This window comes from Lepisosteus platostomus, chromosome 2, assembly GCF_059453375.1.
Source record: "Lepisosteus platostomus isolate fLepPlt1 chromosome 2, fLepPlt1.hap1, whole genome shotgun sequence".
NCBI classification, from domain to species: Eukaryota; Metazoa; Chordata; class Actinopteri; order Semionotiformes; family Lepisosteidae; genus Lepisosteus; species Lepisosteus platostomus.
In genome coordinates this window covers 12,881,713-12,905,040 of record NC_142612.1, presented here as the reverse complement: position 1 = coordinate 12,905,040, position 23,328 = coordinate 12,881,713, and the positions used below count along the sequence as shown (strand labels likewise).

The following is a 23,328-nucleotide window of genomic DNA, read 5'->3' as shown; positions in this document are numbered from 1 at the left end:
CAAGAACAAGCATTAAACGCTTTGACATCCCTGTTAACGCCAAGACTGACCGTCTCCCGGTGGTTTAGGAGAGAAAATAGTTTGTATTCTAAAAACAGGGGAGAAAAAGAGGGAGGCCTAATGAACAATCACGTTAATGGATTGTACTAAACCCGCACCCCTCCAAAATCAAGATGAGATTTATTGGGGGGTTTTGGGTAGAGGACAATGCAGACGGACAGAACGCCTTGATAATTGGTTTAATGTGCGGGATCGGAAGGTCATCCCCACTCTGCCTTTTAAGTTGACAGAAACAGAAATGAGCAATGTAGCTACATTTAATATCCCAGGATTCAGGCAGGAAACATCTCATTTGAACTTGCGCAATCTTTTTCGAATTTCTATTTCTATGCAAATTTGGCAGTCTCGGTCAGAGCTTTCGTAATTTTCTCCTCTTCTTCGCAAATTGGGAAACTGGGAACACCTCAATCCAATCTGTCAACAATGGTCAAATTAATATTTTGGACATCTGGAATATAAATCTACTCCCTGCAAAACGCTAGGTTTCAATCAGCTCGGCCTCAGACGACGTCCCTGCGACACGAACTGGAGAATCGATTTCTCTTTATCGCGGTGGTTTCTCCGCAGAAAAAGGGCCATAAAACATAAGCAAGATGGGTGGCTGAACTTAAAATAGTCATGTGCATTTGCCCAAAAGGATATGATCGCTGTGTAGTTCTCCCAAGTACAGTAATTTTTGTGAAAACAAAATCTATACTTGGTCTGTTCTCAGAGGAGTACCTCTGGGTTGATACAAGCACACAGCAATGGAAGTTAAGCATTTTATGACATTCTAGACATTGATAATCACATTTGATAACAGAGGTAATAGATCATTAGGGAGTTCGAGCGTTTCGGAGTTAAATCCTAGCGGAATTAAAATTAAAGCGCTGATTAAAAAGTGGTAAACACATCTAATGGAAGTGGACGCGTTTTTCAGAACCCAGATTACACAATTAATGGCTGATGCGTCTAACTGGGATAGCAAGTCTTGACAGGTAGAGGCTGTGGCGGGGGGGCTGAGGAAGGAGATGAAAATCATCAGAAGCAGAAGTCATTTAGTTGATTCATGGTTAATTTCTGTGCAGATGAGAAGAAGCATGTCCTGGGAGCTTTAAAGCTTCGCATGAAACAAAATAATACGATTTTTTTTAGCCAAAAGAAATGCCACTTAATGGCCTGCGAAACATTCGGGAAAAGAGGTACTTGAGACGCGACAACAATTCTTTGATTTGAAGCTTGTAAACCTACACACAAAAAAAGGAGCCTCCTTTCAACTCTGCAGCTGGTTAATTTGCCATGACTTGAGTTTGTCACCACTGACTCCTTCATTAGCAGAATAATCCACTGTTACACAAGAAGTCACCTTGCTTTTCACTGGGGTATAAAACCCATTTCCCCTGGAAGATTTTTTTCCCCTGAAGCCAAAGCAAGAGGCTCGTACAACCCCCCCCCGCAGTACCTTCAGAACTGTTAAGACTGTAAATCCTGTCCGTTATCAAACGCCTGGTAATCGCGCCGCGGGCACGGACACTCATTCCTCCAAACGTCGAGAGAAACACCACTTGCTGGAAGAACTCAGGAGGGGCCCCCGTTCAAACTCGAAAGGAGCGGACCCAAAACGGAGGCCAGACACTAGCCCCGTCTTCCACGCACGCCGGCCCTCTCCGCTCTGGGCGGCCGGACAGCGGAACGCTCTGCTCCTCCGACAGGTATTCAAATAAGTGAAGCCCACACCCATTCACATCTGCACTGCTTCACAGCGTGGTGCTTCTGGATTCCGCCGGCATGGGGATTGGTATCTAGGATACAGCATGAAGCAGCAACATCACCGGGGCCTGCGCTAACACGGCTAACGCGGATGGCAGCAGACACTAATGAGCCCTCTGTCCGAGGCATGAAAATACCCCGGGGTCACATGACTGCCAGGCTGGCCTGCCCAGTAGCCACTTACTGCTTCCTGGCAGGCAGGGGGGGAGGGGGAGGGGGAGGTTAGAGACGTCGGGAGAGATGGATCTGCCCAACACGCTCGTAGAGCATTTTGAATTAATCCTGTCTGTAAATAAGAAACGAAATCACGGCGGGGGCCTCGTTCCCACTGTTGTGTACTGGCAGAATCCTGTCCTTCACCGGAAAGCACCGGACAACCGCTCACGAGCGCTGTCCGCTTGGAAGGGACTTCGACCGGTCCGAGTTTTCCGCTAGCCCCGGGAATAATGCTTTGGAACACGCCAGGATTTTAACCAGCCAGGGCTTAGCATGGCATTAAGCCGAAAATTAAAGCTGTTTAATAGCTTGAGGAGGGCACAGGCGCTTATTGATAGCTGTATATCTCTGTCCGTTGCTGGTGTCTCCACGGTGGAACCAGACATCTCCGCCTCCCTTTTAATCTCCCTCTCTGGAGTACTTGTCTGTGCCGTACACAATCAATGAATCAAAATGAGTCCAGCAGTCAGATATTTAACCCTCTGAGGAAAGCCCCCCCCCCCCCCCAATGTTTCTAAAGTCAGCCTCATAAGGAAAATGTATTTTATCGCACCATAGCCACCCCAGATAGGTTTTTCTTTTTTAAAGTCCACAGCACGGAGTCAAGATGCCAAATCTTTGCTGAAACGCCGAGAAAGATAAGTGTGCGCACAGCAGGTCGTACACAGTCCCGATGTTTCTTCCTGGTATTTGTTTCTGTCCGGGGTCCACAAATTCGCATGTGAAAATCCCACAATGCAGACAAAAAGAGGACTCCAAATGAATAGCCGTTAGGCGTAATTCAGGCTTTTGTGCTGAGCTTTATGAGCTGCACTTAAGCTTGCCTGAGACGTACGGTATCTAATTAAGCTCAGGTGGGGCTAATTAAGCTCCCTGTAAAGGCTGAAGCAGCTCTTCTTTCCTGCGAGGGCGACATTCACCCGTTGTGCTGCGCTGCCTTGTGTGCCCTTGCCCACCAAGAGCTGAAGCCCGCCGGCAGGGTTGAGCCTCCAAAGAGAAGAGCCCCTGCCCCCCTCCCTCCCCCCTCCCAAGAGACGTGCCAGGTTCCAGGCCGTCCCGCGGCTGCGCCAATTAAAAACGCAATTTGTTGTTTTTTTAAATAATAATAATTTAAAAAAAAAACACTCGAGGTCTACGCATCTTCCTCCCCGTGCCTTCGTTGAGATGCAAATCCGAGGCGATCTGGATTCCCCCCCGACTGGGGTTGCGAGGGGCGCTGAGGAGAGGCAGCGGATCGGGACGCGGATCTGTTAATTGAAACAGAGCTCCTCGCGCTCGCCTTCAGTCAGCCAGCCAGCGAGTCGGAGCGGTGAGAGCGAGAGGTTTGCGCTGCTTGGGAAGTGTATCATTACACTACAGCAGGCATTTCCACTGACAGCTCTCCGAGACAGGACTAGACTTGAGGGGATGGAGGAGGAGGAGGAGGAGGGGGGTAGTGGGAAAAGAGGAGGGGAGGGGTGTCTCTGGCTAAGAGGCTGTGCAGTTCCCAAGGAGCACAGCTGAAGCCGGCTGTACCTAGGGGCTCTTCACTCTGCTCCCAGCTCCCAGACGAGATGCGAAGGAATTCTGCGCGCTGCCTCGACAGCAGTTCGCACCGCTGTGCAGTCCTGGGCTGGAGAGGCGAGAGGCTCTCTCTCTCTCTCGCTCGCTTTGGCAGCTCTTCGCTTCTGGGTTATTAACACGGCTGCCAGTAACCACAGCAGGTAACTCCGAGACCAGAAGCAAACCATGAAGACTTAATTTGCGACTCCCCTCATTAACATTTTAAACACAGCGACGACGGGCTTTAAACCACGGCGAGCGCAGACTTTCATGTGCGGCGACAAGCATCGCAGAAACTAAATTAACATGAAGAACGCAGAGGGTCTGAGGGACGAGGAGTGATGGGGACATTGCGAGAGAGTGTGTGTGTATGTGGGGGAAGAGGGGCTGTTAGTGTTCGCGAAACACTCTGTAGCGGCTGGCAAATCCGAACTTATTCCATCCAGAAGTAAACCAGACGCCACCACCGGTATCGGCGCGGCCTCTTGCTCCTGACTGGATTGACTGCTCGAGTTGAGGTGACGGACCAGCACCCTCTCCCATGGCCATGCCAGTCTGAACCAGGCGAGCGGGAACACGAGAGGAGGAGAGTTTCTCCCTCCTGACATCGTGCGACGTCCCCTCTTCTCCGCACGGCTGCTGTGGCATCGAGACATTCCCAGCCGCGCAATACCGCGCGCAGAGCCCTTCCCATTCACAAAAAAAAAGCTGAAATGACCAACGCCGCAATTCGGCAAAAAGAACGCCGCTTCCCAAATTTTTCTCCTTACCAATGCGGCTGAATGTTTTATGATACCTGCCATCGCCGTTTGTGCAGGTTCAACTGTTTCCCTGAAGCAGAAAATTGCCATTTGCTTTAAGACAAAGGCACGAAGCGAGCGGCCTATTTTTATACAGCCTGTGTATATATAGACGGAAAACAATCAAACCTAAAAAAAGCCCCCCTCCCACCACCACCACCACTACCACACACCAAAAAAAAAAACTCTTCCAGCTGCCGTTGCGTTAACAAAGAGTGATTCACAAGCAGCAGTGCTCTCTAGACAGGTGCTGACCAAACCACAGCGTGGAGAGAAACCAAGCCCCAGAGCTCCTGTGGCTGAAGCTTGCGAATTCCGACCAGGGACACGTCTGGAATCTTCCAAAAGACCTGCGCTCACCCGGATGTGGGCGGCCTGATGGTTTCGGCCACTCTTAAGTTCTTGCGCCTCACTTTTGTGTTCCACAAGAGCCACGCTTCTTCTTAAAAAAAAAAACCCCCATGAGTGACGTAAAATGATATTTTCTGAAGAGGATTTCAGATTGCTCCAGACAGCTCGCTTACGGAGCCTAAAAATAAACTCCAACGCGCTGGAGTTCTATTTTGCAAGCCCAAGTTGGGTTTTTTTCCCCTCTTTGTGCGTTCATATCTCGCTGTGCTTCACATGAAGCCTCAGGGAGCTGTTGGGGGCTTATCACACACAGGCAGTTAGGAAGGCACTTCCTGTCTGAATCCAACTGAAATAAAGGGAGACTACAAAAACAAGGTACTGACCACTAACAAAACTTCCCCTTCAATCGCGCCATACCGCGGGGCTTCGGCGGCTGGCCACCAGAACATTAAACAACAGGAAGAGATAATGAAAAGGAAAGGCTTTACAGACTGGATGACCTCATGACTGAAATGATAAAAAAAAAGAGGGCTCTGACCCTCTCCTTCTTTGAAAGTGCTGTACGGTACACATCACCGACTCAAGTGGAGAATTTAAAGGGAGAGATGGCACTGCCACTCCTAAACACGGTAAACAGGACCTGGCCCAGTCTCGCGCCAGTCTCTCATTGACGTCAGACCTGCACAGCTAAGCAGCCGAGAAACACGGGTTGAGCCGGCCCCCCGTCCTCTTGTCTCGGGGGGGAGTAAGTTCAAAGGTTCACGCGCAAACACAAAAAGGCCGTGCCTCTGATAGACACGCGGAATAAAGAAAAACTGCGCCTGCCACTACAGCGCTCGCAGCGGAACGCCCTCAAAGCGAGGGGGCAGAGACAACCGGGCAGGAGAACAAGCGGCCTGTATCTTGCCGTGACGGGTCCGCGGCCGCAGGAATAAAACGGGCTGTGTGTGTGCGGCGCGCGCTCTCCCTGGCTCTCTGCGCGGCCCGTACGGTGATCTCTGACTGACACGGCCTTCTCCAGGAGTGTGGCACCAATTAAGGCCGCCTGACGCAAGGGCCATTTCACAAAGCAGGGTCCTGGTACAGGCAGGCAGCTAATGGCCTAAAACAGCACCTATTTAGCACCTTCCCCACAAAGCACCATCACCGAGAAGATTAATTAAGCCCTGGATGCCAGAGAGCACTTGTCAGATAACTGATTGAGCTTTAATGGCAAAGAGCAATTTCGACTGAAAGCAGAATTTCCGAGGGGGGGGGGGGCGGGGGCGGGGGGTGACTGTGTTACCTCCACCCCCACTCAACACATCACCATCACGACGCTCAACGCGGATCTCGGCAGAAGGGAGCGGAACAGGCGAGACAAAGGCCGCGCCACGGAGAAGGAGAAGGGAAACGCGGAGACGAAAGGAGGGGGGGGGGGGGGGAGAAAAAGGAATAAAAAAAAAACCTTGAGAGGCTCTCTTTTCGGAGGTTAATTTAGAGAAGTCTTTTTTTGTCACAGGAGGCAGAGTGACTTAATGAACTAAGGCAGCGGCAGAGGGAAGGAGGGGAAAGAGGAGGGAGGGGGTGTTAATTTTCTCAGTGATAGAGCACTGTGTGTGTGTGTGCGCGCGCGCACGCACGTGTGTGTGTGTACGCGGGGGTGTGGGGGGAGGTGGAAGAAGTAAACCTCCTAGAGAGAGAGAGAGAGAGAGAGCCGGGAGGCGAGCCGGGTGGCGTGCGCGCGTGTGTGTGTGCTGTGAGGCAGCGCAGACGGCGGTGCGATGCAGAGGCCGGGCGGCCCTGCCCAGGCTGTCCCGGTAAACAGAGCCTCGTCGGAGCGGCCCGGCTCTCTGACGCGCAGCAGCTGCTCTGCTCCACACTCGCACCGCGGCAGCTGGCTCCGACCGGGAGAGAGGGGCGGGGGTAGGAGCGGAGGGGAGGAGGAGGAGGAGAGGGGGGGGGGCAGGCGGCTTTGAAAAGCCCTTTGAAACACTACATTAATTTTAGTTTTCAGTCATAATTTCCCAGCTCCTGTTAAATACAGGTTGCTGTTTATTGTCGTTAACGTCATTTCTAGACGCCCCTCGGGGGGGTGGGGGGGGTGGGGAGAGCGGGTCTGATCCGGGGCCAGTCACCTTGGCCGACTGCCCCGCGACTGCGAGTCTCCCAGCCTGCACCTGTACCGGCCACCTCCGATCACCAGGCCGGCGAACGCACACCTCGCACAGGGGCTGGAAACGAGGGGGGGCACATTTTTTCACTCCCGTTTGAACTTGAACGCGGCGGTTCGGTCTTGTCCGGACTGTTTTACACGCACACACACAGTCGCTGGAGAGGTAAATTCCTGTTTAGGGGGGAACACTGTTCTGAGGAGCTGGGTGCCGAGCGGATCACACCGGGGTGAAGACGCCGCCCTCGGGTGAGAAACCCCAGCGGCACTCCAGGAACCCACCCCATGGGGGCACAGTGCGTCCCCGTCGGGGATAAGGTACTGAAAAGGAAAGGAGGGAAAAAAACCCTGCATAGAAACCAATAAACGCGCCGGACTAGGTTCAGTCAGAAGGAGCAAACTACCATTAAGATAAATTTAGACTTTTGCCCTTTACTTTAGCCTCTCGAGCTCTTTTATTTATGGAGCATGAACCTTCTGCGAGCGTCTGCCTGCAACGGTAATTGTTCATTTCCTGTGTTGCACGTTGGGCTTTTCGCAAACCCCTGCCGTAACTAATCCACAGCGTCATTAATCTGTAGAAAAATGAGACAGGGAAGATGTTGTGCAGCGTGCTCTGCAGACCGTCGATAGCTTTCGCCGGGGGAGAAGACACTCGAGCCCGCGGCGGGGCTCGGAAGGGGTTAAGGGCTGCCTGGGATTAACGCGGAGAAGTGATATTTTCCAGCGTGTGTGCTAAGCGCTTGCTCCGTGCCTGTCGGGGACGCTAACATGTCACACTGGGCCTGGCGGAGAATTAATGAAGTGCGAGGGGGCAGAGCGAGTGCAGCCAGCCGCTCCACGGTGAAGGAGGAAGTGGGTGCCACCAACGACAATCTGAGTCACAAAGAAAGAGGAAGAGCAGATTTAAGGAGAGAGGGGAAAGCGGACGGACGGGGTGTGTGGTGGTGGTGGGGGGGGGTGAGGGGAGATTGCTAGCAAACGAGGGAGAGAGAAAAGCAAAGCCGCTTACCTCGTAACCCAGACGGGCAGCTCTTTGTAGCAGCGTCTCGCCGGCATTCTTATTCACAATCAGCCTTCGCGCTTCAGGTGGCATGGGCCGGCTCGTGGGGGTCTCCGCAGGGGGGTTCCCGACGGGCGGCGGCGAGGGCTGGGAGGCAGGCGGCAGCAGCAGCAGCGAGGCGGGGGTCTGGGGCGCAGCTGGGGAGCCCGCGGGGTTGCAGCTTTTGACGGGAGAGGACTCGTAGTCCGAGACGGACGCCGACCTCTTCCTGGTGGACCTCTTCAGGCTGACCTGTTCGTGGAAAGGGAACGCGGACTTAAAACTTCCACCCGCTGTTTCGGGCCAAAGAAGTCGGACGTTTTTGTGTGCAGCCGTCGAATCGGTCATTCGGAATATCGCAAAGTGACAAGCCATCATGATGAATTCATTTGACGCAAGAGAACACCTCTTATTTCAAGTAAAAGACGCTTAAATAAAGTAAAAGTAAAACCTAAAATCATTTTTTCCACTCAACTGGAAGCTACAATTAAAAAAAAAACAACCAATTGAGCACAGCCCATTCCTGGCTCTCTGTGAGGCCGGGGTTATCATCTCTGCTGGTCTAAAGATGAAAGTGAAGATGTGCTAATTATTCACAGCCACAAGTTCAGAAAGCTACCCTGTGCTGGAAGCCCATAGGCACAGCATACGTAATTAAATGTCACTGCTCTTCACCAAGAGGAGAAGCATAAAAATATGAGCCACTCCGCACACTTACTTAGATCTATGCAGTTCTGGTGCTGCAGCGCTATGGTGTTCAGCTAAGCCATGCGGATGTGTTCCGGCAGGCTACAACACGAGGCAGTCCTCTGTAAATGCTCTGGCCTAATGAATATAGATCCGTGGGACCATAAAGAGGCGTTTTAATAACCTTTCAGACAGACGAGTGTGTTTTGATTGTTACAGCTGTAGGAGAGGCTATACACAAGGGGAAAATCATCTTCCCATTTATTTTGTTTTTCAGGTTCAGTTCAGATATTAAATCCAGGAATGTTCCTATTACTGCAGGAGAAGAGGCGTCTTTCAGCGATACTGCTGATGTCCAGAGAAGCTCAACGGGAAACACTGAAATGCTCGGCGAGAGAAAGCTCCCCGAAGAGGAACAGGTCTGCAGCGCTGGCTGCTGGGCCGGGACAGCTGTCTGCCCTCCCCTGTGGAATAACGTGGCAAACCAGCTGTCAGCACTGCGAGGGCAGGTCAGCCTGGCTGGGGTGACTCAGAGCCGCTTCGAAAAACAGAACAGTTCTCAAGGCGCTTCCTCCCTCTGTCTACCGAGAAACCCCATGTCATCGCCCGAGCAAAAAAAAAAATCCCAGTACAGTACAGGAAGTCCCTGACTTACAAACGGGACGTGTTCCAAAAACTCGTTTTCAAGACGGGTGTTTTGAACTCGGAATGCAGTTTCCCATAGAAACACTGTTACAAATGGCGGTCAGGTTCCCAGGCCAGCCTACAAAAGCCCGTTTAACCCATAACGGCGTTGGAAATCTGATTTGAACCGCAGTTGTCCAGCGTTTTCAACGGAGCACATCGGGAGCTCTCCTTAATGCGGGACGTCTGATTTCACTTTGAAAACGCATGGCTTTCCTTTTCCGTGATGCAGGTGTTCAACTAGCACTGCTCTCGCACTTATCGTTCACGATTGAGGTCTTTTTCAAGATCTTTTTGGATCACAAACGGGAGGCGCGCGCTGCTTTCACTCGGAAGGCAGCGAACAAGCAACTCATTAGCACGAGGTTCGCCACTCCGCTGCCAGCAGCTCCCGAGAGCGACCACATGCTTGCAAGCGCTGGCTGGCGCCCGAGCGATTACAAATCGTTGCTTACGGAGCTCCGATCACTTGCGTGGCTTGTTCAGAACTCGGGGAGCACATCTTCCTTCATCCCCCCCATTCCTTGTGTGCTCCATGTTTTTATTAGCATGGAGAAAAGGGGGAAAAGCCGTGCCGATTAAGGTACTGCGTTCCAGATGACTTTCAAGTGCAATTCCAGATGTGGCTCTCCAGACAGCGGTGCTGTGGGTTTGCACCACTGCTTGGAATCGTTTCGGAGTTTAAGTGAGACTTAAACGCTGCACGTCCGTTCCAAGTAACCTCCAGCTTCCCGGAACCTGCTGCCTGCCCGGTTTTTGAAGCACAGAACATGCTGCCTGCAACATTAAAAAGAATGGAAAGAAAAACCCTTCCGACTGCCTACCTTCTGTTCCACTGGGCTTTCCAGATCGGCGCTTTCCTCTGCCGTCTGGGATGCCCTTCTCCTGTCCCTCAGGCTGATGTGCTTGGTCTTGCACTGCCTCTTGCCCTTGGGCTTCTCCAGGTCCGAGTGCCTCCGCAGCCAGGGGGTCGTCTCGGCGTCCTTCCCGGAGCCGGGAGACGGCGGCCCCAGCCCGCTGGCCTTCCGATGTTCCTTGAGTCGCTGCCTCTTGTCCGAGAGCCGGGTCGCCGCCGCCAGGGGGGGCTTTCTAGAGACCGCCGCGTCCGGGGGGGGCGAGTCCAGGCAGTCCGTGTGCGGGGAGGTCACGGGAGGAACAGGCAGACCTTTGCATAAAAACACAGCAGAGTGGCGCGTTAACACCTAGCCCTCGCGACTCGGCGCTTTAATGGAGATGGTAAGCCTTCCTGCAGCTCTCTAGATCCAGGGCTGCACTCGTCATCCCAGCAGCACAGCCCAACAGGACGTGGAGCCCCGTCATCACACATATCCCACCGAGACCACTCAGGCAGCAAGAACCAAGCCCCAGCCTGGAAGAGCAGCACCCGGTCCAAGTCTCATTCTGAGCTGAAGCGCGTGACTGCCGACCGGGACACGGGACAGCTCTTGATGTTCATATCGGCTATGAAGGTTCTTGTTGTGCGCGTAAATGTGGTTTCGCAGATTAAAAAAAAACAAACAAAACAAAACGGGCGTGGTGTTCTTGGAGCCGGAGCAGAACTGAATTCCTCCGCTTCTCCGACAAAGACAGAACGATAAGAAAGCAAAATAAGACGCTGCACAGCCGCGGCCGGGAGAATGCTGGGACCTCGCTGGGCTAGTCTGGACTATTTCAGACCCACACTGCCTCAAACGGAACGCGCCATTAACCGTGAAGGAATGACACGAAAGGGTTAACCGAGCTTCCGTCGGCTATGGTAATCCAGCTCCCTGAAACGTTTAAGGCAGGCCTTTCATGAAACGCAGTCTCGAGTTTTTCACCCCCTCTAGCTGCTAAATAATTTATTGGGATGTGCTTAGAAGCAAGTGTGCTTCCAAGAGAAGGAAGGCTGACAGCAGGGACAGCAAGTGGGGTTCACTGGAGATGCGAAGGTGCCTTTTACACTTGTTTGCTCACACAGACATGCACAGAGCCCCGCGAATGCAATTCCGCATTTTCAGACCAAAGGAAAAACACACAGACGTACACAAGAAGCAGCAATAACCAGCCGCACAACCCACTCTGACTCCACCACCCAGGCAACAAGAGACAGATCACAGAAGTGGACAACACTGCTTTTTTTCCTGAAAAAGCAAGGCACAGTTCAGTACGAATGTACTTGCTTTTCATGTGCCTTTATACAGTGTAGCCCCGGTCTGTGGAAACCTGCCTTTGGTATGGGGCTTGTACACGAGCTGTCCAAGACTCCCAATATAGAAAGGGAAAAACTCCCTAGGGTGCAGTATACATCGCAGTATAAGCTTGAGTAAAATGCATCCTTTCTTGAATAAGGCTAATTAATGCCCTACCCCATATGCCTCCAGGGAAAGTAGTTAAAGGATCATTTTCTTCCGTTTTCACATGCAGAATGGTCACAAGCTGTTCGCTGTATCCATACTGTATCTTAAACGACCCACATACCAGTACCAGAGACTGAGGCAGTGTCTGAGGGTTAGGGTGTGACTGAAAGTGGATTAAAAACCGTGAGATACCGTCTTGGGGTCAAGTGTTTGCCACACTGCGATGTTGAGAATCACACTGCATTAGAAGCGCGGTTTAGCATTTGTACACAATCCAGGGGAAAAATAAAATTAAGATTGAGCTAGAAGGCAAGCTCGTCTCACCACTGGGGCACGGCTGAACAGGAGGTGAAAGAACTGGGAACAAAGCGCGTCTTTTCACTACTAAAGTCCTAAGGATCTGCGTACTGAGCTGCATTTCCTTTCCAACCATTGAAATCATTAATGCACTTACAGCCATATTTTAGCGGCAACATCTGGTGAAAATTACCTTCCCATTAGCATGCAACACAGAATAAATCTGATTTATCGCTCCAAAGTACCGGCATATGTAACTACGAATGCACTTCAACATTAGGAGGCAGGAGACTTCGTAGGTTACTTTTTGGGCGATTAATCTCCCCCCCCCCATCGAGGATTGAAAAAAAAACCTTCAAAAGCCAGGCCTGTTCCACGTAATCCCTCTGGCCCTGCAGAGAGAAACGCCAAGACGCCACAGAGATACCTGGAAGGCATCCTGTTGATGCTTCTCAGACATCAGCTATTTGTACGCGTCTCAGATCTCACGCCTCATTATTCTGTGGCATGTGTTGTCTGAGCTGTGCCCCTGATAAGACAGAAGGGTGTGACTAGTCTGCCCGGCAGTCAGTCCTCCAGCTACCAGCGCGTCTCGGCAAAAGCACAGAGATGAGGAAGCTTTTTTCCTCGCGTACAAACCAGGGAGGAACTCTAGGACGGGCAAGAGGAGAAAAGCAAGGAGAAGCCAGCTCCATTTCGCAACTGACACCATCCAGGCCGTTATGCGTCTAGGACCCCTGTCTGATTCGGGTTTTCTTCCTAGGGTTCAGCACCATAATCCGCATTTGGGGATATCTCCTAAAATACCCACCTCTGGTGGTGCGGCAAAGGTAAAGGAACTCCGTTGCTTTTCCGACTGCTGCAGGACGTAGCTCTGGCAGCGCTTTGCTCACTAGAGAAACAGCGAATCGAACCCCCCCCCCCCCCCCGAAGAGAAGGAAAAGATATTCAGTCGGGGGGAGTCTGCTCTCGGAAATCTGCCTATGCAAAGGAGGCGAGGCTACCCCTAGCTGCGTGAAAAGGAAACGATTGGTCACACCACTTCCCCTTTCGGGTGGAAAACACCTAACACGGTCTCCCGCTTCTTGTGGACGGCCTTGTTCCCCATTCAGAGAAAGCAGCCCGGCAGAAACTGTACTCGAGAGAAGAAAAAAAACAAAAAACTTAAGGCTCTGCGGCTGAAAAGCTGTGCGGGAGACCACACCATCGTCCTCTCCGGAGGGAGGGAGAGGTCGGCCCTTTTTCGCGTGTGGATAACGAGAAGGTAGGAGTACGCGCGCACACAAGCCGATGAGGAGAGCGCTTAAAAGTAAACACCTCCCAGCTTCACCGCCGGGCTCTGTCATCATTAACGAAGAGACCTTTCCAGGCGTCCCCCCTCCACTCACATTAAAAATCTGCATCGCTCTGCATGCACATAAATCAAGCTTCGGACAAAAAAAAAAACAAAGGAAGAAGGGAAAAAAAAAAAACGCGCCCAAACAACAGCGGCCTGGCCAGCGTACCTTGTTCAATGTCACTTTTACAGAGAGGCTCTTCAGACCAGCTTCTATTGACTTTGCCCTCTGACCTCTTCTTGGTGGGCTTTTCTTCCACCAAGCTGCCTTTGACCTTTCTGTCCCGTGCCGTGACCTCTGGCGGGCAGGGCTCGGCTGGGTCCTTCCTGCCGTGCGGCGGGGGTGGGGGCGGGGGCGGGGCGGCCGCGAGGTCCGACCTCTGGGGCGAGACCTGCTGCTCCCAGAGCTGCTTGAGCTCCTGCAGGGGGCGCTGCTTGCGGAGCCGCAGGCCGGTCAGCTCGATACACACTTTGAGGTTTTTCACTTGCTTACAAGAGGAATCTTCCAAGAGGTGTTCAGAAGAAGGGTTGGTAATTTCCTTCTCGGGCCAGTCATCTAAAGAGACAACTTGGATTAATGGAGAACACACACCCTCCATGGCGAGACAGATCCTCAATACTCTAAACAGCAGCTCTCGCGTTTTTCCTCTGCCTGTGTACGGGGGTGGGGGGAGTTTTTCCCTTCAGTATCTTTCAAAGCACCATGCAGACAGACATCTAACACAACGGAAAAGCTCTTTTTTTTTTTCTCTCTCTCTCTTTTGCAAGGCTGAGGGAAAGAAACACTGTCTCTTTAACCCTTAAGTGCCAGACAGGACCGTCTTCAAACGGGGGTCGGCTTCTCGGTTTCTGATCGCTGCGCGGCACGGAGATTTCTTTTTTGGGCCCTCTGAAGGCATCAAAGCCAAATAAACGGAGCACAGCTAATTATCTTGGCTCAGGCACATTTGCAGAGAAGAAACGGATTGATAAAAACCAGCCTGAGGGCACTGCTGGGGTTAAATTAATTGCAAACTAAACGTTTCTGGGTGGGGGGGGGGGGGGGGGGGAGGAATTCCCCTATCACGGAAAATGAAAAGTGAAGCGCCACTGAAATTTCTTACAGGGGTTTCGTTATACAGAGTGCAAGAAGTGAGGCGGCTCGCGCTCTGAAAGGGCAGACAACACAGCACGACACAAAAAAAACCCGCTACAGGTGCATGCATGCATTTCAAGGGAGGGGGCTAGAATGAAACATGGTTATCAAAAGGTATTAAACTGTGAAGCGATATATTTAAGCACAACCAGAACCCTTCCACACATCAGGGTCTGGTGTAACAAACCACTATGACAAGAGGGATATTGTCACGTTAATGGGACGGACTCCACGACAATCCCTGCCCCTGACTTGCCGAACACTTCTGCGACGTCATGGTGAAAAAACACGCCCACACAAAGGCCAGCTGGCTTTGTCCCGAGTCCCGAGTCTAGAGGAGTGTCCGTTCCGACTCGCCTGGCAGAGCAGGCTGGCAGCTTCCTAAAATCCTGCGACCCACTGCGCCTTGCGTGTGCGCCGAGAGCTGATCTGTGACTTTTATTTCTCTCTCTCTCTCTTTCTCTCTCCCCCCTCCTTTGGAAACGGAACGGTGCAAAAAAAAAAGTCAAAGCAGAAGCCAGGGGGCAAAAAAAAACCCAAAACATGAGACACAAACAAAAACTGAAAAGAAGAAGCTGGATTCGTGTAACATAGCAGCGCAGGATAGAGGGCAGCGCCCTTCCTCAGAAGAAGGAAGAAGCCCTGCGAGTTGTGTTCTTTTGGGGGCGGTGGGGGGTTTGTTACCGGCCCGCCAGCGCGGCGGAGGTCCGGACAATGAGGGCGTGAGGCAGGGGGCGGACTGCGGAGGACAGCGGGGGCTCTTACCTGCCAGCATCCTCTTTCTCTTCCCCCTGGCGGCGGCGCGATCCTCCTCTTCCTCCTCCTCCTCTGCTGCGCTCTCGCCCGAAACCCTCTCCCTGCTGTGCTTGCGTTTCCTGGCGGGCGCGGGTGGGGCGGCCGGGCGGATGTGCTCCCCCGCCTGTCTCTCCTGCCCGTCAGCCGAGCGCGAGCAGGGGAACTGCTCCCCACAGGCCGGGGCGACACCCCTCTTCTCTCCCTGCGGCTCCCCATCCTCCTCCCCCCTCTCCGCGCCGGAGCCCTGGAGGACAGCGCTCTTGTGGTTCCCAGACACAGGCGGGACACCTAGACAGGCCCGGGAAAGAGGGGGGGAAAAAAAGAAAGAAGTAAACCTCCTGCTTCCAGTTTTTCACCTCCGGCGACGCTCGGCTTTACTTCGCTGAGAAAAAAAGAGTCATAAATCGCCTGGAGTTAAGAAATGCAGAACTGGTTTAACAGGCCGTAACAAACAGAATCACCAAGTCCCTTCGCCTGCAACGTGAGGTTTCGCGCTCAGACCAGAAACTGGCCGGGTCTGTGAGGAGCAGTGCAAAATCAATTCAGACGGACCCGCAGACAGACCCACGCGATTTGGCTAGCCTATCCCAGGGCCACACTGACCGCAACGCGAATGTCTGTCTGAAGGCCCGAGGCTGCCGCACAATACTTGGTTCTGAAAGAGCGTGGTTTTTAACGAGTCCTGCGCATCGCGTGACGCGTCCGGAACGGCCGAGCAACTGTGTCGCGCGTTCAAAAGTTCACTGATCCGGCACGGCCCCTTCTGAGGAAAGACGGCTTTGCGCAGCTCTGCTTTGGCGTCTGCAGAACACGGGCTTCGGAACTACAGGCTGCCGTTCGCGGCTGAACCCGAAGAAATGAACGACAGGCAAGGCGGGGGGCAGGCTGACACCTGGGGAGAGGAAGCCGAGACCTTTGCTACAGGACGTGAGGTCATTTCCTGCGCAGGTCAGGCCTCAACCAATGAGGATGTAAGGTTGTCAGGCGTTCTCCTTTCTTAGGTAATCTTTTCCTAGCTGTCTTTATTAGCCTTTCAAGATGGGCCTTAAGGTCCGACAAAGGTCCAAAAAACAATTCAGTCCGAACAGTGGTCGGTTCTGGTTTTCTCAGTAGTTGGTTTTTGTGTGCCGAAACACAAGCCACCAGCTCTGCCCTTTAATCCTTCCCTCCAGGCTGCTGGGGGAGGCACCACGCTGAAGGGGTGAGCCCTGGCGGCTGACAGTGGCGCACTGTGATATTTGCCTCAAAAAGAACGTGCTCCCTTCTTTGCCCTGGGCGGCCATGTGAGCTTCGCAGATGTGATGCAGCCCCACTGCCAGTGGTTTAAATCACTTGATCTGCGAACAACAATCATATGACTCATGACACATGCATCCCATAATTTATCCCCATGTTTGTGCTATGGCAACTCTCCACAGAAGGATCTCCATGGCAACCCTGTCCACTTCACCCATAGCAACCGAGCCGGCGTCACCATTCACTTAAAATGTCCAATGATTGCCAGACATGGAAGAAGAATAACAAGGTCACCAAGGGGTCAAACTTGCTTTGCATTCGTTGTCAAACTCCCCCCCTCAGCTACAAAGTTTTGCTGCACACAATCCACACACTGCCTGGATAGGAACAATGAAACATGTTCTTCTTTAGAGTATATTCACCAAAGCGCACAACTTTAACATGACTAGTGAGATTTCACTTGAAATTTCCGCTACTTTCCAAAAAGTGAAACTTATTAAATTTATGTAACTCAAACAAAAGGTCCCTATGGAAGCAAAAAGACATCTAAAGGCTTCTATAAATGTTTTACACCTGGTTTTTTTGTCTTATTTTCTACATCATCCGAGTACTGCGGGAATTTCTAAACCAGCTCCTATTGTAGTCTCTGCCCTTGCTAGGTATCTTGTAAATCTGCACCTCTCGACGTTGCAATTCAACAGACCATTCAAATAATACATCATGTATTCAAATAGATTATATTCAAAACAGACAGTAGGAGGAGGTTTCAACAGCTTGGTTTTTGTTTTTTGCTTACGTCTTACCTACGTGACGAATTTAGATAGCTAAGGGGGAAAAGTCACGGCTGATAATACGCTGATAAACTTGGGTAGACCCAGAACTTGTGTCAAGTCTGTAGGTGACTAACGCGATAACGGACACCGATACAAGGGAAAACAAAACGCCAGCCACCAACACAAACGAGAAGGGGGCGAGGAGCATATTGGAGACAAACGCGATCCGAATTCATTTCATATACTAGCCCACACCCTGGTCTCGCCCATCCTACAACAACAAGCAAAGGCTTTCAGCGACTGAACTCGGGGTTACGGCTTCTCAACAATGACGGCCTCTGTGTGGGCACCATCTACCGCGGACCTCCTCCCAGTTCGAGACCGCTCTCCCCGAGCAGCTGCGCCGCAGGTCCAGCCGGATACCAGGCCGGCCCCGCCGCCGCTCACAGCTCGCAGAGCGGCCGAGAGCCTGGCCTTTCAGCCGGGGCGCTCCACCGTGACTGGGGGGAGAGGGAGGGAGGGGGGTGGCTAGGACAGTTTCTCGGCATGCCAGCCCTCACGTTGCCCAAGCTTGGACACAACAGGCAGTCTTTTATGTGCTATTAAAAGGCGCTTTTACCACACACACAAAAAAAATCAAGAGTTTAATCAGCCTGCGCTGTTTTCACGCTATGATGAACCGCCTGGAGAAGCACGCCTGCGTGTTTCAAAGCGCAAAAAAAAAAACTGAAAGAAGTGAGCTCTCCCCCCCTCTTTCTTCTTCAGTTTTTTTTTTGCAGAAGGCACGAGTGGAAATGTTTGCCAACACCTTCTCTCTTCTGGTCCACTAAGCAGATGATAGACCGAGCGCTTGACGCGCGGAGGGGGGGCGGGGTCGCGGCTTCGCCTGGCGGCCGGAAGCGCTGCGCTGTGTCACTTACCGTCCCGCGCGGGCTCCTCGCGGAGGACAGCGCAGCCGTGCTGGGCGGCCTGCTCTCTGGCCTCCCCGGCGCTCTCGCCGGGCTGGCCGTCTGCCAGGTCTTTTCCCGTCGCACCGCTCCCCTCCTTCTCCTTCAGTTCCAGCTCAGAGAAGCGCATCATTGCACGCTACAAGCATACATAAAACGGCCGTGAAAAAAAAAAAACACTACACGCCGAGCTCTTAGGCAAGCTGGCTGTTCTTTCCTGGCTAAGCCTCTCCATAGTACTTTAGTTTTACATCGCAAAATCTCTAAAGGCAAATGAAAAGAAGCAGCATTTCACATGACAGCAACAGTTACACCAAGAAAAAAAAACCTTTTCACTTTCATTCCATGCTCTCTCGGTTCTAGCTCAGCTCTTCTTTTTTTTCCCCGGAAATATACATATTTCTTAAATATGGCTAGCCTCTTTTATAGAAGTAAAAACAAAAAAGCAAAACTCCCTCCTGAGACTGACTTCAATCAACTGCATTAACCCTCTGCGAAACCATAATAAACCAGCAGCATTTTAATATTTAAATTTGTAATAAGAAATTTAAAGAACTGACCTCACAGTTAGCAGCAGGTTGACTTAAATTACTGTCCTCTTGTGATAAGACTTCCATCTAAGTAATTAAAATGGGTGCTCAATAGATCTTTCAATCATTTCAATCATAATGACACATCTTTAACATACAACAGCATACACCTTAGCCCTATTAAGACAGAATATTTCAGACACACGCAATTAATGAGCCTAAAACAAAACTACACATTTCTTACATCTAGTATGACTACAGACAGTTAGGGTTCTGCTTTTAGGCACCCTGTATCTAAGAGGAGCCTGCATCAAGAAGCAGCTAGAATATGAAGCATCATTCGTGTTTTTTTTTTTGCTTTGTAAAAAGATAGAAGCCCATCTCTGGTAATAGATCCGTAGGGCGGCAGGTGCATATTTTAAATACTAAAGAAAAAAAAATCTTTGATAGTTTTGTGCATAGGCTCTTCACATGCAAGCAAAAAAATACAAGACGTAGTATGAAACACTTCTGTGGTACATTTAAAAGTCTCTTCTACTGTATTTGAGCGTCTTGCGTCTGCCCAGGTAAACTACTAGAAAAGCACACCAACTGATGTTCAGACAGCTAGCATTTGCAGACTGGCGAGCCCTTGCAGGGAATCTTGGGATTCGGACTGGATCGGGGGAATGCGCCTACAGTTTGGACTACACGGTGCACAACGTAACAGGGCCACTGCCCAGACCCGGCCATCCCTAGTACAGGGAAGTCCAAAGTGGGCTTGCACAGGCTGATCTAGGGGGTGCCCTCTTGCCTGCCCCCCTCCAGCGGTATAAGCCCACAGGGCCAGGAGGGGCGCGCTGGGCAGCACGGAGACAGGCCCGGTGTTGCGTTAGCCCCTTTTGCCCCCCCTCCTGACTGACAGAACTCCCGCTTGGCGAAAGCTGCTCAACCGCAGCGCGCAGCAGCGGGGGAGGTGAGCGGGTGCCAGCCAAGAGGATGTCAGGACTTGGCAAGACTCCGCTTGCTGGCTGATCTGCAGGCACCACCAGCTACCTGCTCAGGGTCAGACTGCAGGAGCTGCTTTCTTTTTTTTTCCCCACCCTTCAAGATCGGGCTTTTCTGAACATCACTTGGGTAGAATGGTAATGCCAGACACAGGCTTTTACTCATCATGCGTTCAGCACACAGAGAGGAAGGAAAGCCAAGTCACCTCTTCTGGGATAGGCTCTATAAGCCCGACCCCCCCCTCCCCAACCAACTACAATTTTTTCCTCAGTTTCTTAAAATATAATACAATTATTTTTGGGTTAATTAATTGAGGGGTCCAGGGCAGAATAAAGGGCTTCAGGAACAGGAGTCAATGTCTCAGCTAGAAGACAGAACTAAGAATAGAATGTCTTTTTTCCCCAGAGCCGTGAGGGATATTAAAGCCATGTGATTATGGCATTACCAAGACAGGACCTCGGGTGTCACGACAGACGGCGAGTGCCGGATCGGGCATCGCTTGGTCCACAAAGCATTTTGCGACTGTATTGCACAAAGCATTCCAGTGAGTAAACAGTGCAGAACCCTGCTCCACCCTCCCCCTCTCCCCCGCCAAGGCCCGCTGCTCACCTGCAGGGCGCGCTGCTCCCGGCTCAGCTTGCTGGAGTCCGCGTACAGCTCGGTGGTGACGCACTTGAACCGGTCGCCCACGTAGCCGGACGAGTTGGCGATCCTCTTGGCCAGGTTGGACTTCTTGGGCCTGGAGGAGCTGTGGCTGTCCTCCCCCTCCTCCTCCTCCTCCTCTTGGGTCTCCACGTCCTCGTCCTTCCCCGCCTCCAGGGGCCGGGGGGCCCCGGGGCCCTGCCTCTCGCCTTTGAGCCCGGCCTCCTCCCCGGCCCTGTCCCCCGAGGTCCTGGCGCAGCGCAGCGTCTGCTGCTCCAGCAGTTCAGGGAGCGGGCAGGGCTGAGCAGGACTCCTCCGAGCCGGATCCTGCCTGGCAGGGAGGAACTCCCCACAGAGGCCATGATCCTGGAGCTTAGGAGGGCTACAGATCTCTGGCTGTCTCTCAGAATCGGCTGGCCTCGGAGCAAAAGTCTGATTTGAAAGAAGGAGCTGCTTCAGCTCGGGTTCTTTCCCTTCCCCGCTGCCCATCCTGCTGCCCTCGCAGTCACCGCCGCCAAGGTGCCTCGGGGCGTCTCCTTTCCTGGCGATGGGGAAACAGTGTTTCGTGGTCAGGGAGCCTCCATCCGCGTCGTCCTGGAGCAAGTCAATGCAGACGATCTTCTCCTTGTCCATCGCCGGCGGCTTGCTCGGTGGTTTCGAACCCTGGCTAAGCCCCCTTTCGGCTTCCTTCTCTGGCTTGCAAACGGGATCGGCAGCTTCCATCGCGGGGCGGCTTTTGGGAACGGCCTCCTCGTTATGCCTGGGGCGATCCTGGGACCGGGACCTCCGCTCAAGCCTCTCGCTGGGTTTTGGGTCTAAAGTCAGGGGTGTCATCAGAGGATGGACCATCTCCTGAGAGTCGTGGTAAGTGAGGAATTCCCGATGGCTGGATGACAGGCCGTAAGGGAGTCCGTGCTTCGGGGCCAAGTGGGCCGGGTAGAGGCTGCCACTGCCCAGCAGTACTGGATGTGGGTAAACGGGGCCTTTCGCTGCCAGAGGTAAGTGAGGAAGGGGCAGGCCCTCCGAGTACGACATATACCTGTTGGCATAAGCTAAGGATGGAGGGAGGAAGGCCTCGTTCTGTGGTAAATACAGGGGGGTTGTGGCGGGCCCATTGTCAAGATGCTGCTGCTGTGGTTTATGGGTAATGTCCTGGGTCTCCACTCTCTTGGGTGGCTTTGAGGCTTTTTGCCCAGAAGATGACTGGCTGCCAGCGTGGCTGGCTGGAGTAACTTTTTCTGGAAGGTTGGGATTTGCCTTGGGCCATTCACCGTTGACATTGGGAGAGGGGGAGGCAGAAGCTGGGCGACCCAAACCAGGTACCAAGGTGGGGGCAGGATTAGCAGCGGGGCTGTTGTTGGACTCCCCAATTCTGGGGCAGGAGGAACTACGCTGCTGGTGCATCACACGTTCCAGAGTCTTGTTCTTGATCACGGGGGGGGCGATGTTTTGGCTGGACTCGGGGGTAAGAGGGGTGTGGCCTGGCACAACCCAGGAGGAGTGTAAATTGCTGATTATTTCGGGCCTGTCGGGAGGTTTGGAAGAAGTGCCCACTGCAGAGAAGGACGGGGAGTCTTTGAGAAGATCCCGGCTGGGCAGCCCATACCGAGCTGTCGGGGACTGCCCCAGTTTGGCCATGCCTTCCAGTTTGGGGGAAAATCCATTGGGAGGGGCTCCGAAGCTTGCTATTTTGGCAGACAAATCCAAAGGCTTATCTGCCGGATCTTTGGTAGGGGCCTGGCTCGGTTGCTTCTCCGAGACAGTCTTACAGGGGGACTTGCTAGCTTTCCTCTCCCCTCCTCCACTTCTGTGCTCAGCTGACCCCTCCCGGGCTTTCGGCTTCTGGCCGGCCGGACGAGCCGGAGAAGGGTGTTCTGGGGCCAAGCCAGCCATGAAGGGGAAAGGAAGAGACACCGACTGGGAGGAGGAGGAGGAGGAAGAGGAACAAGAGGAGGAGGAGGAGGAAGTGGGAGGGCCTCTGGGTAGTGGCTTCTGGAAGTCCGGCGGACTTTCCATATGGCTGTGCGGAGGCGGCGCAGAGGGCTGATGGAGGCGGGGGGCCGTGCGCGGCGACTGCATTAGAAGGACCGAAGCCGAGTCCACCGAGTGGCCGCTGCTGCCACTGTTACTGCTGCTGCTCGGCCCCTTGCTGGAGGGCGCGCGGCTCTGCTTGCTGCCGCTGTGCTGCCGATCGCTGTGGGACTGATGATGCGCCTGCTGCTGCTGCTGCTGCTGCTGAGGCGGCTGGGGCTGCTGCTGGTGGAGCTGCTGCCCGAAAGCGGACGGCTCGTGGTGGATCCTGGGGCCGATGCTCTGCATGCTCTTCTCCTGGCAGTGGACCAGCGGAGAGAGACTGGGGGCAACGGTGGCGGTGGGGATCCTCATGGGAGGTGCCAGCGAAGCGGTGATGGGGGAAGGAGGGTAAGGGGGCAGGTACAGAAATCGCTCGCTGCCCCCAGCGCTGCCGCCACCGGCACACACCGATTGATAGGCCAACGGCTGGGGTAAGTAAGGGGAATGCTGGGACATAAAAGAGGCCTTGTACATGCTAAGGGCATACTTTGTGGAATCCAGGAAAGGGTAGACTCCTGCCTCTGGGTAAGGGCTGGGGACCCAGGGGAGTCGTAAGTAACTTGTGCTGCCATTCAGGCCCAGTTCAGATTGCTTATCGGCAGGCCCCACCCGGCGGTCCAACCCCAGGGCCTCTGCCCCACCCCCAGGAACCATCATTGGTTTCTGCAGCCCAGGGGGCGGGCTCTTGTATAAGGTGCCGTAGCCATTGGGGTGCTTCCTGTTCTCCAGTGTGACCTCAGCGGGTTTGTAGTGCAGCTCCGGAATGCGATCGCTGACGTAGCCCAGAGGCATGCTGGATCCCTCCCTGGCCTTGTCCGCTGACAGCGCTCGGATGCCAGGGTACACCATCCCGCCGTGCACCCGAAGGCTCTCGCGCATCAGCGCGTTCCGGTCCATGCTGAGGGCCGCCAGAGTGTTCATCCTGCAGGCGGCGCCCGCGTCCACCTGCGGCAGG

At 53.2% G+C, this 23,328-nt stretch overlaps 1 protein-coding gene across 4 annotated transcripts in view; it reads right to left on the bottom strand.

Moving 5' to 3' along the window:
• Positions 1–23,328, bottom strand: part of bcor (BCL6 corepressor) — an 81,104-nt gene that overhangs the window by 10,869 nt on the left and 46,907 nt on the right. For 2 of the 4 annotated variants that reach the window (XM_088598920.1, XM_088598909.1), the window contains exons 4-10: positions 20,268–23,318; positions 18,702–18,758; positions 18,115–18,280; positions 15,156–15,473; positions 13,425–13,811; positions 10,108–10,448; positions 7,883–8,164 (exon numbers count right to left, since the gene is read on the bottom strand). In XM_088598920.1, coding sequence (XP_088455046.1) covers positions 7,883–8,164; positions 10,108–10,448; positions 13,425–13,811; positions 15,156–15,473; positions 18,115–18,280; positions 18,702–18,758; positions 20,268–23,318 — 4,602 coding nt within the window. The remainder of the gene's footprint in view (positions 1–7,882; positions 8,165–10,107; positions 10,449–13,424; positions 13,812–15,155; positions 15,474–18,114; positions 18,281–18,701; positions 18,759–20,267; positions 23,319–23,328) is intronic. The other 2 variants (XM_088598933.1, XM_088598930.1) reach the window with 2 other exon arrangements.